The sequence below is a fragment of the Amyelois transitella genome, chromosome 20 (genome assembly GCF_032362555.1).
Source record: "Amyelois transitella isolate CPQ chromosome 20, ilAmyTran1.1, whole genome shotgun sequence".
NCBI lineage: Eukaryota > Metazoa > Arthropoda > Insecta > Lepidoptera > Pyralidae > Amyelois > Amyelois transitella.
Genome location: NC_083523.1, coordinates 6,603,858 through 6,621,661, shown reverse-complemented (window position 1 = coordinate 6,621,661; position 17,804 = coordinate 6,603,858). Strand labels below are relative to the sequence as shown.

The 17,804-nt window shown below is 33.3% G+C and overlaps 1 protein-coding gene across 2 annotated transcripts in view; it reads right to left on the bottom strand.

Annotated features, from left to right (window-relative positions):
- The window catches only part of LOC106131618 (PAS domain-containing protein cky-1), a 151,964-nt gene that overhangs the window by 129,223 nt on the left and 4,937 nt on the right, over positions 1-17,804 (bottom strand). For both annotated transcript variants that reach the window (XM_060949862.1, XM_060949863.1), the window contains exon 2: positions 5,982-6,097. In XM_060949862.1, the coding sequence (XP_060805845.1) occupies positions 5,982-5,992 (11 nt within the window). In that variant the 5' untranslated portion in view covers positions 5,993-6,097. The remainder of the gene's footprint in view (positions 1-5,981; positions 6,098-17,804) is intronic.

Genomic DNA, 17,804 nt, shown 5'->3' with positions numbered 1-17,804 from the left:
TATTAAGTTATCCATACATCCATCTAAACTTAAATATACTAATATCATAAATACGAAAGTAGGTTTGTTTGTTACCCCTTCACAGTTAAAAACCACTGAACTTATCTCCATGAAATTTTGCATACATTTAGTGTAAAATGTGGAATATGGAAAAGGACAAACGGACGCGAAAGGAGCCACATGCCAAAATTGGTTAATGAATACGAGTAACGCTGACAGAAAAAATATTTTTGTATGTTTGTATGTTTCCCGGCACAAATAGGAAAAAGAATAGGACCACTCCATCTCGACTAAGGGATAGGCTTGTAAACTCAGGATTCTTCCTTTAGGCGACAGAAACCTGTCACTATTTGAATCTCAATGATAGACATTAAGCCAAGCAGCTGAACGTGGCCTATTAGTCTTTTTAAGACTGCCGGCTCTGACGCGATTATATGTAGGCATGTATGTATTATATATTAGTACGGTGTGTTATATAGTATTATATACGGTATTTCGCTGCTGTACAAATCACTATCTTATTTATTTTCTAGCCTTTATTTAACAATTGGATACGGTGTAACAGCAGTCCTACATACAACAACAGAACGCCATTTGCAACGTCACCGGGTTATTAGCGATAGACGAGGTGGCTCAAGGTCGCCCGTTCAAAGCAAATGTTACAAGAAAACGTATGGAAATGTCCGCCATGTGTGCGATTCAATGCTGGAAATTATAATGTTTAAATTGTTTATTACATGGTTTGTATGTAAATTTTCTGCAATAGTTAAAGTTGTATTATGCATTTGACTGACTGGAAGGCAATTTAAATAATCCAAGAGTCTAAGATATTTAAGGATTATTTTGTCTTATTAATATTTGAAGAGCAACTTGATAAAAGCAAAAAAGAGTGGAAAATACTGGGCTCATAACTTGTTGAGTTTTCAAAAATATATGAATAATATTAATAGAAATAATATATTATTATCTTTGTTAAATTTTGTGAGCACATACTATAATCAAACAATACCAAAGGAAAAAATATTACTTAAAACAAAAGACGGTGTAAGAGTGGGAATTAACAAAACGCGAGCGCCATTTTTAATACAGTTTATTCTAGTCTTGAACTGACTATAACATTAAAATATAAAACATCGGCACTTGAAAGACTTATAACATATGTAGGTAAGCAATTAATAAAATAAAAGTTTCGACACAACGGTCAGCGCTCCCGAACCAATCACTAATCACTCATTTATACAATGCACAGCAAAAACAATGACCCATAAAAAAAAACACACAATTCCGCGGCGATCTAGAAACGGATCTATCAATTACCCTGGCTTTTGATTGATGCATCAATAAGTACATAAATCCATTAGGTTATACGCTCTCTGTTAATTGTGGTATCTGTCCGTACATTGGATGTTTATGGGATGAGCCTTTGTTAATTAATGAACGTGCTTTTTTGGAAATACTACTGTGTGGCCGCTTTTAGAGTGCAGCGAAACTGTGTTGTCATGATGTTCTTAATGTATCGGAAACGGATTTCAACTTTGCAAGTAACAGATAAAAAAAAGCTATAGGTAATAAATCTAACAAAATATGCCGTGTATTTCCCAGCAATTTAAAATAGAATCATTTCATTTCTTTTCAATTAACATCGTAAAAGGCCTCTAGAGGGATTGGCACCTTTATTTAGAATTTACCATTATTCAATATGGGTTACAGAGGTCGAGCCTGGAGTAGATTTTCTCTAATGTATAATAATGTAGAAACTAGAGTCACTTCATGTTAAGAAAGTCAAAATTATAGTAAAAAGCTAAAGCGCTTAACTCAGTGGTTTCGGCTATGCATTGACATGTCAGGAAGTGCACTGTTCTATGTGCAAAGAGATGGATTATTAAAAAAAACTATTTAGTGCGTCTAAATTTCCAAAGGGGCAGCCAGCGAACTGTAAAGTTTGCCGACCTCCCCGAGTGCGTTATGTACCAATTTTATAACTATTTTTATAGCCATTTTGCTATTACAACTATTTATATTGACCTTTATCAATAACTAGTTTTATTGCCGTGTTTTATAAAGTGTTGAACTGTTTTATGAGTTGTACAAAGAATCCGGATTGGTTTTCGTGTCAAAATCGTTATAAAATATCTAAACGTTTAATTTTGCAGTATAATATAAATATTACGATAAATTATGGACGATTTGATTTATTAGTAGTAAACATAATTTAAAGCCCATTAATTTTAAACAGTAATAAAATGAAACCATAATTATGCTACCTAACTCCTATGTACTCTTCGGTACCTACTACCTCTAAAATACTCTCTAGGGATAAATCTTACGGAGAATTTATATAATGGAATTTGTTTTTTTTTTAACTATGTTTTTCTTTAACTTATTATACAATTTTAACACCGATCCTTATTATACAATTTCAATTCCGATACTCCCTAAAACACTCTAATTTCCATCGCTTTCCATACCTTAATTATCGTAAAAATTATTCATCAATTCGCTTACCAAGCCTCGCCTCACATTAATACCTTTACTCTAATTAAGTCGATTCGCTTCATTAAATCTAATTAGTTTAGAGTAATACAATGGTTTAATTAGAGTTAGAGGTTCATTAACATGTAATTGTGTCAAAATACACTATAGCTACGCCGTATGACCGAACTGTCAACTGGCTGTCAAAGATGTCGGTGTGTCACTGATTTTGTCCGGTTGTGTAATGTATCATCGCGGAGAGAAGCGTTTTTATTAAATGTTATTGGAATGGATATTAGGTAGCGTAAAAGTTGGAAGTCTTGGCGGAATTATTATTATGAAGTTTTTGCTCAGAAGTGGCATGCAATGGATAATTAAAATAATCTAGTTCATTGTTATTCCGTCAACTTGCTATTAGCATTTGGAAGCATCTTCGTCCTGCGCGTTTTCTTAGTACATTCGTTTCATTGTATAATTATACATGTATTTGAAATAAACGAAATTGTTTTTTTTTTAATTTTTATGGCAATTAAAATGGCCTTACAATACAATCCAGATTTCTATATTTTTTATCAAATAATAAATTATGACTTTCATTATGAACTGTCAGTCTTAATATTCATATTTATTTATGTTATTATTAATAAACAAATGTAACCAACAAATTTCCCTTCACTTACACTTGAGGGCAAAGAAAGGTACGCTTATCGTATTGATCGGCTTACGTCGTATCAGCTGTCTCATAGACATACAGCCACGTGCCCAGATTAAACCTACCATGTGACATCTGATTGTGCACTTATTTGTACTACTCTATGATTGATGGTATACCGACAGCATCTTCGGGATTTGGGTCAACGATGGATCAAAAGTTTGAACAAATGTTTGCGTTGCTCAATATGAGTGTGAATTTTAAGTTTTTAACATGACTTTTTTTACTGTCTGTATAATATTGATGACCGATGTTTTACAGTGAGGGAAGGCATGGTGAGGAGACCTACACATATAGACAACTGGATGTGTAATCATGATTAATTTAGGTTAGACCCCTCTATAAAGTCACTTCGTGTAAAAATCTGATTTACCCAACCCAGGATCATGATCAACAGCGTACTCCGGGCTCCCCAAGGAGGTGAGGATATAACCTTGACTAACACCAGGAGACGAGAAAAGGACGTAGATAACATTAAACCAGAGATTTGGAGCTTATATTAAGTGGTTTAAAGAATATAATCTATTAGTAAGTTTTATAGCAAAATTGAATAAATATATACCGTATGACAAATCCAAAGGTTCTGAGTGATTAGTATCTTTGAGACGCAACGACGCTATTCAGATTATTATATCCACCACTTGTTACACCAAAGACATGGCTCCAACCTTAATTTCCATAAACTTTTTACATTACTTAACAACATATTTGTCAGCAAATAGAGGCAATTCACTCAAAACTAATGTTGCCATCAATTTTTTCCAGTCTCCGTAATGGATGTCGTCCAATATAATTTCGGAATGCTTGTAAGATGTCGTTATAAAAGCAAGTCATCTCGTAGACTAATATAAATAGCTAACATTTGGTGGTTCTAAGCGGTGGACAGTCAGGTAAAAAGTATCGATAAAAATTGAGTAGTCATAGTTTTAAAAAGGAGTGAAGCCCAAAAAAAGGGGACGATTGTGATGATAAATCTGCAATGTTATGTAAAAAAGAGTATACAAAAATTTTGTATGGGTTAAAAGGGAAATACTAAAATTTTGTGCAAAGACCATGGTAAAAAACTAAAAATGATTAAATTATAAATAGTTAATTCTATATGTAGACCTTTCGAATTCATTTTATAAAATAATACCTAGTCTTATTAAATTTGGGTTATCGTCATAATTTCAAAATGAGCGTTAAATTATGACGTTTCAATTTAACACATATGAGAAATAAATGATGTATGGTGTTAACTATATCACGATGTGCGTTTACATAGCAGTTTTTATACGAACTCGTATCGCAAATTAGAACACGAAGTGCGTAATGTAACGCAAATATAGAATTTTGTATAATATTTGTCTACGTTTATTTATTAACAGGTTGTTTTTTATTAGCAAGTCAGAGTTTACTCTCAAATGACGTATGAGTACTTAGAAAATTAGATCAATTTAATATCTATACCATAGAGGTTTAGGTAGGTAGAGGACAAGTTGAAACCGTGACTCCTTTTATTATTTCAATATTTTCATTTTTCATGTTGCACAGAAAAAAACTATTCTTATTCCTTTGATTTATAGTCTCAAAAATAGAGATAATATTTAATTGTTGGTCTTAAAGAAATATTAATTCAATAACACGCCAAAGTTGATTTCAAACATTGAAGTGCGGAACTTTTAAAACATTTCAATTATCCTTTTTCAATCAACTCTATACTTGTTTACATCCGTGATCGTTTACACAGATAAATCTGTATCCTACCTTAGTCATCATTAGATGAGTAAAACTATTATAAGTTGTGGGGATGGATGATGATAAAATCAGGTATTTGCTACTTAAAGCAAAAAAAAAACACAGATCAAGTTTTGACTCATTATTGTCTCTAGTATCAAATTTTGACTCACTTTTGTCTCCAGTTTTCAATCATTTGCTACTAATGCAAAAAATACAGGTCAAATTTGGGCTCATTTTTGTCGCAAGTTGTCACTTTAAAGATATAGATATGATTATATGTATGTACGTAGGTACTTGATAATATCGTGACATGACGTCGATATAAAAATTAACAAATGTGACGTTAAAGATTTCCCATAAATTTAGCAATATTTTTTTGAATTTGTTTCGGCAAGCATTCTTATATGTGTTAATTTAATAACAACGTCTGGTTCTATGTACTGTAACGGGTTTGGTACTTATGTGTCATAGGACGTGATTCCAATTTCATTATCATGTATATGACGTGAAATAATAATATTATATAATATTACGAAACAATTTACATGTGATTTTTGTTCTAGAATATTTGTCACTGACTTAAATAAACGCGCTATTTCGTGCACGTGAAAAAAATATCGGGATTCTGTGTAAATCTACAAATTATCTTTCCTATGTTAATATGATATCTCATTCAATAAAGTAAAAGTTTTATAATTATACTAGAGTATCGTCCGCGGTATCACACGCGTTTACGAAAAATCCCATTAAATTTTTCTTATGGTGCTCTTATGGTCCCTAGACTAAATAAAGACTACATACTTACACTAAATTTTAAATATCTAGACCTATTTGGGCTGTGCGTTGATAAGTCAGTCAATCTGCTCTTATTAACGAATTAGTAATCTAGTGAAAAGTGAGATGAAGTCAGCCCTGTTCCACTACTTCAGTCAGGCATAGCTCATAAATACCTTCCGTCAATCTGCTCTACACATCTTTTACTGCCAATAGGAGTATGCCCTTTTTAATTCTGTTTTTTTAACCCTTCCAGTTTAGCCTTCCCTAGACCTTTCCAATGATGATTATGATGATAAGGTACCTGGTATACATGATGATAGTGCTGATACAGTGGCACGCTCTCGCTGGCGTCCCTCTGCGCCCGCGCCGTTTTCATCATTAGCGCGGTGGGAGTTGCGCCAGCCAGTTGCTGCGGACCTGTAAAGGAAATAGTTTTTAAATTTTTATAATATCTTTATCATAAGAAAAGTTTTTATAATTTTTTTTTATCGTTTGTGTAAATGCTTACGTTTGGTGTCACATTAGACCGACTGTAGGCATGTATTAAAGCAGTCTTGTGATAACAGCCGAGACCAACGGCTGAACGTGCCGTCCAAAGCGGTCACCCATCCAAGTGGGGGTTGCACCCATGGTTGCTTAACAGACGTAAACACTTAAAATACTTACACCAATTAGGCTATCGGGCTGCATTAATTAATTAGTATTAGACAACTTATAATTGCTACCTCGTATGACATGTTGTCCTATTCACAACTAGCGTAGTTTGTTATTGAATAAGTTAAAGCGTTCTTTATATACGCCGCGCGCGCTCAAATCAAATTCGCTTTTTTTATTTCCCGTTAAAATTTACAGAAAATCTAGCGACTTCTAAAGCCAGTAAAATCTGATAAATTAATATCTGATTTTCAAACTTAAAATAGTTTAATAAGCATATTGCGTCAAAAAGGTACGCTGATCTGTTTAATATATATCATATGTTGCTTAAACCAACCATAGAGAATTAGGTAAACCCAAAAAAGGATAAAGGTGGAGTCAAATTCTCTCATACGTATAATATTTACTGACTTTTACCTTATACGGACGTGCAACTAACGCCTTAAAACACTTCATGTTTGTAGGTCATAATACGCTAATTACCTTCCATTTCTGTTTTAACGAATGAGATTCTTGTAGGTATTGATGGACCGATATCAACTTTAAGAATGTGAAGAGTGACCTTTTAGAAATGATATAGGTATATTTCACTTTTTGCTAGTCATAAGTCTCGAGTTCGAATCCCGGCTGGATCTAGGTGGACAATGCATTTTACTTTATTAGGATGTTTATCTAATACAATATATTGTGCTCATTTCCACAACAAACAAACATATAATTTATACTTTTACATACATATATTCACGTCTATATCCCATGCGGGGTAGACAGTCTTGAAGAGACTGATTGGTTCACGTTCAGCTGTTTGGCTTAATGGTTGAATTGAGATTCAAATAGTGACAGGTTGTTAGCCCATCGCCTAAAAGAAGCATCCCAAGTTTATAAGCCTATCCTTTTCCTAAAGTGATTAGGAATGCACTAAGACATCATTTTCCATAGTTCAAGTGGGAACAGAAATTAACAGGAATTTTTATTCAACGCGCGTACCCTTGTCCACAAAATTAATAAGGTAAAAAGATTTGATCCGATTTTTATGAAATTCGATACACAGATAGAATAGACCCTTAGAAATACTTAGACTTTTCTAGATATTACCATGGAAACGAAGCCCGCAAAAAAATGCGGCAGCGAAAAGCAGCAAAAGCTAGTTTGTAATAAAATATATTATTATGTTAGTATCCTAAAACACATCTCTCGGACTTTGAGGAAAGCCCAATCTCAGTAACTAAGCTTTTTAAGTTACCAAAAGTGCAGCTAACTTTTATTAGTAGCATTCGTTTGCTATCCAACTGACCGAACAACTTTCGTTATATCACAGTGTTGCCGAACTATCGATAGTTTTAGTATCGATAGTTTACCTCGGAAATCATCCACAACAATTATAGTATCGATAAGCACTAACTTCTAGCTTGAATACTATCGATAGTATTGTTTGGTGGTAACAGTATTTACAGTTACTGATAGGCCTTTAAATACTATTGCTTTTCAAAATTCAAATTCAAAATTTTTAATTATTATTATAGGATACCCCATATCGCTTAATAATTGTCAAAACGTTTGGTTTCACAACATTGGTTGACGTCAAATAAATTACTTAAAACTAAGTTTACTGCCGCTTCCAAGGCGTCAGTGCAGAAGAAGCGGTAACAAACTGCACTGCAGCATTTTCTTCAACAACGTCAACGTCACTGAATTATCGATAGTGTCCAACACTGTCAGTACCAGATAATGAACCCTCATGGTATCGTGGCGATGTGTCATAATTGTGGCGCGTGCACAGTTCAGATCCGTACGGTCAAGATACAATCGGTTTCGATGCCTCAATCAATTGTGACAAGTTAAACATACCTTGAACTCGAATCTCGAAGCGGTATCTCGATTATTAGAATCACGATTGATATAGATATTGCTTAATTTTTTGAGGTATAGTCGGCCATATAGAAATGAAGACTTTAGCAACGTAAATGTTTAGGTGGTGTAGTTTTCTATGTGGCTTACTGTACACGGGGAGCAACGAAAGGTTTAATTTATCTCATTTGATGTATTTCTGTCCGCCTGCCCGTTTATTTGGATAACAGTGGTATTTGTTGTAAGTAAAACGAGATTTTGGATATTCAATGAAAAAAATAAAACACTTTTGATTTATATAACTTAAAAGCATTTTATCTAGAAATATTAATATTATTAAGGTTTTCAAAATATAACTAACATCCATCAAAGCTACTAAATACTTTCTTTGAAAATAGATATTTGGAAAATCAAAGTAAGTTTTTGGATAGAACAGGGTTTTTTCCATATTTCATATTGACAGAGGCAAACTTTGGAAAATTCCCACGGGGACGAAGCCCCGAGCAAGAGTTAGTATCATGTAATTACTGCAAGTAATAAATAGTTATTGGCATCATCAATGCACATATTACAAATTACCTCTTTAAATTTTCACATAATAATTTCGGAACGTAAACAAATTACTGTTTTTAGCTTCAAATAATTTTAACTCGATGTACTAAAGTCGTTTAATCACAAAATAAAGACTGCACGGATGAGCCCTTCGCTTTAATGTGACACCAAAAAGTCGAAACACGAATTAACACAAAGTTAAAATTTAAATTTAACCACTGCAAATATCAACTTCGTTACATTAGTTTTTTAATTTAATTAGTTAGGCATTGAAAAAATGGCGCTGTTATAAGCAGAGGTCCGTTAAACGTTCCTTGGTGTAAAAAGCTGACTTACCCAGTTCACCAAATATATCCATATCATGAATAATATTTGACTAAGAAAATAAATTTACTAACTCAACCACAATAAATCTATCTTAGCTTATCTGGTCTAGTAATGTATTTCAGAAATAAGACGACAGCTCTTTTCAAATCACTTATTAAAGATGTTCTAAATCAACACAATACAAATGCAAACAAACAGATTTTGCATGACCTTACTTAATTAATTCGATTTAATATAATATCAAAGAGCTATGGCAGCTTCCCATACATCATTTTAGGTCATGTCTAAAGTTAGCGTCTACGAATGAAATATATCTTGCCTAATAGAGCTTATTTTCTGGATCTTGGTGAAAAAAACTATATAGCCTATGACTTCAGGTTTTTGAAATATACTGTTTTGAAGTTTTGTAGGTTATGTCACCATCAACCTTAATATTAGTTTATGTTGTATCAAATACTTTACTACGGAAACTGAGTAAGGCATATTATTCACAATTACGCATGTTAAGCTACAGCACTTATGGTTAGGTACCATTCGTATCAGTGACTACAAATGAAGATGAGAAGCAGTGAGATGTGTGAAATGAAAACTCAAATCGGAAAGAATGAAAAGAAATGTCATTTTTTTTGACAGCTCTGATTGGCAGCCTTTTAGCTAGCTTCCTGTCCATCAACGGTCAAGGAGGCTTTATTATGGCTGCATTTCATTGCAAAGCTATCTAATATGAATTTATAAAAAGCAAAAACAATAGACTTGTTTATATTGAAAATCTGTTAAATCATTCAATCAAGAAAAATAATATTGATGTATTGTAATACACACAAAAAACATTTTTAAGGCTGTCAACACTGTGACAACAACAAATGGCGAGTTCTATAGAAAATCAAATAGGTATCATAATAGCTATTTTTAATTATCACTCTTTTATCTAGCTAGTTGTGAAATGGTATTGATATTTTGATAATTTATTGAAAAATATTTTATGATTTTTGGTATAGCCGACATATATAGACGCTTTTAAAACCTTGACCTAAAAATCTGCCATAGCTCTTTTCTAGTTTGATAGTTTTACCCTTCTGTAGTTTTTTTATTTTGTAGTTATACCCACTTTTGTCCGGTGATTGGACACATTTTGGGTATAATTTTTCGGACCATTATTGGTAAAAGCATTGTAATTGGTGAAGTTAAACGTCTTGTTATGTATTAAATTGTTTGCTTTTAATAGCTGTTATGTTTACATGGTGTACCTTAGTGGATTAAAACTTAAAGATATTTCAATTAACTATGCTTTGAAGTTATCAAAATGTTAAAAGAAAAAAATCATCATCCTCTTGGCATTCTCATCATGGCATCCTCTCTGGAGAGAAGCCCGGGATCCGCCTGTGACCATCTTGGAGTAGTAAAGTCAGATATTTACAATAAGTGACTTCCGTCTGACCTCCGCAATCATATACCTACATACATACGAGTTTCAGAATGTGTGCTATAATATTTTTGCTCACCGTAAGATCGTCGATTAGCATTCAAACAAATGTACCTAAATATAAGTTTAATTCGTAGTTGGCATCCTTTAAAGTTGTTTTTATTTGGGAAACAAGCAAAGGTCTTCCTATAGATTATTTGTACAGAAACAATAGTCTCAACTAACATAATAGGTAAAATTTTCTAAAGTAAAATAAAACATATATAATGGTTACCCCTAGTTACATCGATTTTTTTTAAATTAAGTTATGTCCTTATATTCTATATGTATAGAAAGGAGTCTATACATTTGAAATACGTTTACAAATAGTTTGTAAGTTAGATAATGGCTCCACAAGTTACAATTCTACATTATTACAAGCGAAGGCCTACATTGTAAAAACAGCTTCCTTGACTTTCTACCATAAATCAATACGTAAACAAACAGGAAACTTAAATTTCAGAAGAAATATTTATAACTTACAAATATATGAGAATATGAATTACAATATTCAAATGTAAGCCTCTTTAGCATAAAATAAGAGTACGACATCTAAAATATTCAGCTACAGTACATTTGAACATTTTTATCAGAATATAATCCCATGAGAAGTATTTGCAAATAAAAAAGTTTGAACGTATGAGTATGCTACGAGAGAGTAAGAATACTTTGAGGTTTTCTGTTGCTATAAAGCGCGCTATTTATATTATAAAGTAAAATATAGTTTTTAAGTACACACACAAAAATAACAGAAAAAGAAAGTATAACATAAATTCCAAATAAGTTTTCAATACCACATCAGGTCCTGAATAAGATTTACACCTATGTGGAGAAGGGATTTTTAGTCAAAACCTCATATAGCTTAGTAATATTTTATAATAATATTTTGTATTTGGTAGCATGCGCAAATAGTCAGAACAGTGCATTGGCAGTTATTGGAGCAGATAAAAATAAGGGGGACCTTTAAGAAAAAACTTTGACGCTTCATTTTACTTTATTATTATAAGTCACATCCGCGCCCTATAGACGCTGCCAACTCTAACCCATCGGATAAGAAATCGTACCTACAAAATGGAATAAAACAAACAGATTTCTATTATGGCGATCCTTCGTCCCTTTCCTATTTAATGTATCCAAGCGGGACGGCGCACGGCGCAAATGTCGTAGGTCATTAGGTCCTGACCATGTAGGGGCCTCCAATACGCCAATATGGTAGCAACCGTGACTTCTATAGAGTTGGTTAACTGGGAAACAATAGGTTATTGGGCATAAGATTTAAAGTCGATGCGTGGACTCGAAGCCTGGTCTTAGATGACTCCGATAGTGCATTACATTGAGACTAATTGTGAGTTTCGATGACATTTTGTGACTATTAGTATTGAACTGTTGGAACCTTTCGGTATTGGAATGTATTGATATTGCATACTGAGATAGGGCATTCAGAAACCCATAGAATGGCTGTGTGGTTGATAATACGATGCGAGTTTAACGACGCAACGATTGGAGTGGAGATTTATAGACATTTTGCATAAGATTTTCTCTTTAAAATATCTTCATTCAGAAATTATTAAGACATTTGTCGTTTAGTAAGAATTAAATAGAAGAGCAAGCCTTAAATAAAAGTAATGGAATGGCCCTTATGTACAATGGGCTTATACTTTCGTTTCAAATATTGAAGATGGATATTTTTCTATGTGGCCTATCTGTACTATGCCGATAAATATAAAGCACGCGGCATAATCGATCAATACAGACCACTGTCTTCTATCATTATTAGCGGTTTCCAATAAAATAGTTCACATTCTCAAGTTGGAAAAATCTTAATAAGTTAGGACAAAGATCTTAATAGCTTCTCACTTTCACCCAAGTACGTATAAGTCCACTGCATAAAAAAATATGTTACCCTGTGCATTGATAAGTCAATCAGTCAGTTTCCTCTTTTATACCTATGGATTCTTACAAAACGGGACATAGAGAGACCAAAATATTAGCTCGAGAACATTTAAATTTTAAACGAAGTTGACTAAACCACAATGAGTGTAATGATCAACAGAATTCGGTACTGTTACTCCGAAATTAATAAGCGTATAAGAAAACAGTGGTTTGTCATACAAAAGTCATCCAGAATGTCGATTCAAATTATGATAAGGTGGGCTGAATTAGTTCTGGTAGGACGTAATGGTGAGCGATTAGGCTGCTACGTGGAGCTGAGAAGTTATTTTTGATGATAGATGCGGTATATTCTATAAGGTTTGTTGTGTTATTATTTATATGTATTTTAGAAGATCCCAAACACACGCTACAAAATACAATTTGAAAGTATAGGGTAGTGATGTACAAAGTGTACTTAATAATCTACAAGAATATCAATGTTATAATAAAATTTTTATATATTGGTATTTGAGGATAATATATGTAGTACTTTTTTAAGAAACCGGCATAAAGTTTACCAGCAGAAATGCAAGCACATCACTGAGAGAACAATCCTCGGGAAAGAATACGACCCGCCGAACACCTCTCCATGTACCTAGTCTGCGCAACCACGACCACTCTGACAAGAGTGTTCGACTAATAAGAACTTTTTTAAGCTATCTGTTATTTTTGTTATAATTTATAGAATTATACTTAAGTACTTACGTGAGTTTAAAAAAACGTCGGTAGTCGAATCGGTAGGTGCCCGGTTAAAACGCGTGATGCGCAGAAAGGCACAGGTCAAATCCCACCTTGGCGATGTACCAATAACTATTTACAGAGTCATGTACATTAGTTTGAATACTAACCGGAGCTCTTACCGTGAAGGAAAACATCGTGAGGAAACCTGCACATTCAGGTAACTGGATATGTTGCCATGGTTTTAATTTAAACAGTCTGCTCCTCGATAGTTTTGTCTATACCACCTCCAAAACTCCCCAAACGCTTTAGTAGCTCCATGGCCCGCAGTGGGATGAATGATGCTCTCAACTAAGAACTATCTGACGAGTCTTACGAAATAGTTTATTTAATGTCGCGGTGCGCGGTGCCTTTCATTCAACTTTCATAATTAAACAGAGATTTTTAACAAAAGACTTGAAACTAAGGCAAAGGCTTATAAACTTGGGATTCTTCTTGATGGGCTAGCAACCTGTCAGATTTTTCTTATTTGTAATTGCATCTTAAGTCGAACATGTCATTTTAGTCTATTTATTTTAAGACTATTGGCTCTATCTTTCCCGCAAGGGTTATACGAGTAGACGTGATTATATGTATGTTTGTATTAGTTTTGCTAAAATTATTTAACACAATATCCAAACTTAAATACATATACATATATTTATATCGCGTTTTCATTCTTATGGGGAAGACATATTTCGAGATTTTTGTTTCTGCGCTCAATAGTTTCTACTGTACATAATTTATCAGTCACATTCTCAGTAACCCAAAAGTATAAACAATTAATTTCCCAAACAACAAACATAAAAATGGTTGAGTACCCAATTTAAAAAAAATAAAATCATATATTCGGAAGCGAACATCACAAAAAACGCCAAAACCTTCCCAAATATTTGTCTCCTTCAATTTAACACCCACATTAGCATAAAGCGGGGTGTAGTTACCACGGGTCCAATTAACACCACCACTTAACACATGGGGATGTAGTGGACCCAGGTGGTCCTTTGTTTAACCGCCATTGTTTTTTTACCTTTAAAAGGTTGTCAGCAGTTATTATGCGAGATAAAGTGTTAATGTTTTTCGGACAGGAAAAAACTTAAGTGCCTGTACTCCGTCTTGTTAGCAATTACCTACATTGTTTTTATGTCTTTAAATGTATTGGGAAGTGTAGGAGATTGCCAGTTCCTGGCTTCAGTCCCGGTTTCATCCTTACCAATCTGGAGATGGATCCTGGATTAGGTGACTAAGGTTTTTACACGAACCGACTCCCATCTGACTTCCACAACCATTGAAGGTAAACCTAATCCCATATTGGATCGACCTTGGTTACACATCCAGTTGCCTGAATATGCAGGTTTGCTCGAGATGTTCTCCCTCACCGTAAGAGCATCGGTTAGTATGCAAACTACTTAACTCGGAAAATAGTCTTGGTACATGGCGGAGGTGGGATTTGAACCTGTGCCTTCATGCGCAATATGCATCTTAACCGAACGCCTTATCGATTCAACCACCAACGCCCTTAAGGAGGTCGCCAGTTCTCTCATCAACTAGGAAGAGGAAATTTAAAAAAGAAATGTATATATCCCTAAAATTTTGTCCGATTTTGTCATTTTACGTTTACTTAAGTTTTTAATTCAAAAATCTATTGACAGATGAAACACACTTTTTAAATTTCTTTACTAATATTAATAAAGCTGAAGAGTTTGTTTGTTTGTTTGAACGCGCTAATTTCAGGAACTACTAGTTCGAATTGAAAAATTCTTTTTGTGTTGAATAGACCATTTATCGAGGAAGGCTTTAGGCTATATCATCACGCTGCAACTATTCGGAGCAAAGAAATAATGCAAAATGTGCAAAAAACGGGGAAATCTATTCACCGTTGCGGGCTTCAATGATGTCCAAAATAACTATTCCACGCGGACGGAGTCGCGGGCACAGCTAGTATGTTAAATGTGTTTTGTTAAAATACTATTTTCCAACATTTGATGACGCGGTGTGAGTAAGCGATAGTGAATTCGAATCCTGTTCCCTTACCAGAGTCTCTCGATCATCTCTCGATGATCTAATCATCGATTATATTTATTACTCATTTATATCAATACAGGTATTCATTAAAGTTACGGTAAGTTAAAAATTATCAGAAATTCGGCAATTTATTTTGGTGTAGTTTACCTACATTCTAGAGCTCTAAATAAATAATTAAAACCAGTTAATGATAGTGTCGTGGTAGGCCAAAAGCGCTATTATTCAAGTTAAGTATTCCAATGATAATCACTCAACTCGCCTGTTTTGAGTGAATCGGCAAGTTAATAATAGAACCAAAATTTTTCGTTGAACTTTTATAACTCTTATTTCGTAAGTTACAAGGTAGTTAATCATTTTTAAATCTGCCTACTATTCTCTAACAGTTGGAGGTCACAAACCGAAGCACATTATACTACGTTTCCGTATAGATCAATTGTTAATTCATCAATCTCTGTATAGCTTCATTAAACCCAACATTAGTCTGATTGTTTCCGATATAAGTGCTCCTTTATTAATTTAAACTCGATGTGTGGTCAGTTCCGTAGTTTTTTTAATTTATTTACAAATGCTCTAAAGCTGTTAATAACATTGAGTAGTATGCAAGTTTATGAATATTTTAATTAAAATAATGGTTTTTCATTTATAAAATTCTTTAAAATAAGTCTCGTTTTAGAAAGCATGTGAGATTAAGTTGGCTTTTTACTTATGACTATTATAATATTATACTGAGATATACTGTACTTATCATATGATACTAATATATTATTATATGACAGAGTAACATACAAGTAATACCTTGTTCATACCATAACCATAGAGAAATCCGGTTTCTGCCGTTTTCTGTACCTACCTAGTTAGAGTTACTCTAATAAAAATAAATAAAAACCAGTCCCCAACGTCTCGACTTATAACATCGTAATTGTTTAACAAAATAACTGCTGACGATAGAACGTCATTGTGATGCATCAGAGAAAAGAAATCACATGTAAAAAATAAAAAAAAACAAGACGCGCCCGCGTACGCCAAGATCTCGGTCAGAGAGCTACTCCTTTTGTTTCCACTTCGAATCAGCCAGTATTTCGAATCTAGATGCTGTTTTCGTATACATTTTTTTCTCTTTACCCATGCCTTTTTCTTTATTGTCTCAGTGCGGGCAGGCTTAAAAAAAAAACTTCGGTGGCTTATGGCTCCCCATTGATATTCGACATTCGAATTGAAATTTAAATATTTGCTCGCGGATTCCCAGCCCACTTTTTTTAAATCCTTCCGTTAATATTTATTGTTATTTTTTTAAAGTTTGTTTAATATACGAATTGTTTCATTTATATTATTATTCTAATTTTGATTGGAAATGATGATTTTCGGTAGGTAGATACGTACATTACCTATATAACGGTTCAGTAGCGTAAATGAAGCTTGGAAGATCTAAAACGGAACCTGTTCTTCCCAAAAAGACGAGTGCGAGTATTTAGTTCAAAGAAATTTAATTGCGTTTCACGGAACGTGGGTCAGGGGGCAGCATCGGATATTTATTTGTAACCGTTCCGATGAGTGGCCATGACTGGTTTTTTAATTGAAGTACGAAATAGTGGTATATAGAAAATGCATACGTAAAAAATATGTCTTTTATGAAAAACTACGTGATAGCCAAGTATAGGTCTTTGCTATTATTAAATAAAATATAATTAAAAATTTACAATTTTAAGGATTAAGGAAAATAAAAGACTACTAAAGACATTGCAATTATTGGCCTTTTGTAGTTATTATCATTCTCCTGACGTAAATCCCAATTCAGTCCTCTTTTAAAAGGAGCCCATGATTACACACACCACAAAGCAAGACACAAAGCGACTCTTGTCTAACCTACGACAACTCTTGTCTAAAAAGGGAACTTAATCCATTTATTTCTAATCATTCATATCACATCTTTATCCTTTATGCGGTAAAGACAGCCAATATTAGAAAGACTGAAAGGTTGAACTGTAATTATAAAGTGATGGAATTAAGAATCATGGTTATACAAAACATACACTGTGTAAAACCAGTAATCTCGTTACTTAGATTTCATCGGAAGCCTGGGCTCTGAGATATTAACGAGAAATTTTCTAATTTGAAATTTAAATGTTCTCAGAATTAGAATATTGTAAAAAATAAACAAATAATACTGGTAGGTATAGAATTCTTTAAAAAAAGGTATAGAATGTTAAAAAATGCAGTGTCACACTGAGAATTAAAAACTTATTGTTAAAAAGTTTTTTGAACCTAGAACAGGTCATATTGTGTTTCGTTTTAGTGCTTCATCAAAATACTGGCTGAATTTTATAACACCCGCACCGAACATAATTTGTGAAAAAATTGAGATAGATTTTGTTGCCTAAAAACCGTAAAAACTCAATTTGTTTTTAAAAAAAAGAAACTGCTGTTTCTTGCCTCTGCTGATTTTTTCATGATTGATGATATTTTTGTAGAAATTATGATTTTAGTACGTAAATTGGTTTGGTATTTCTTTTTAATTCTAAAAGACCAAATATAATTAGAAAATAAATAGGATAAGAACAATTAATTGTGGGTATAATAAGAATAATTAATAATGATGCAATTCTAAGT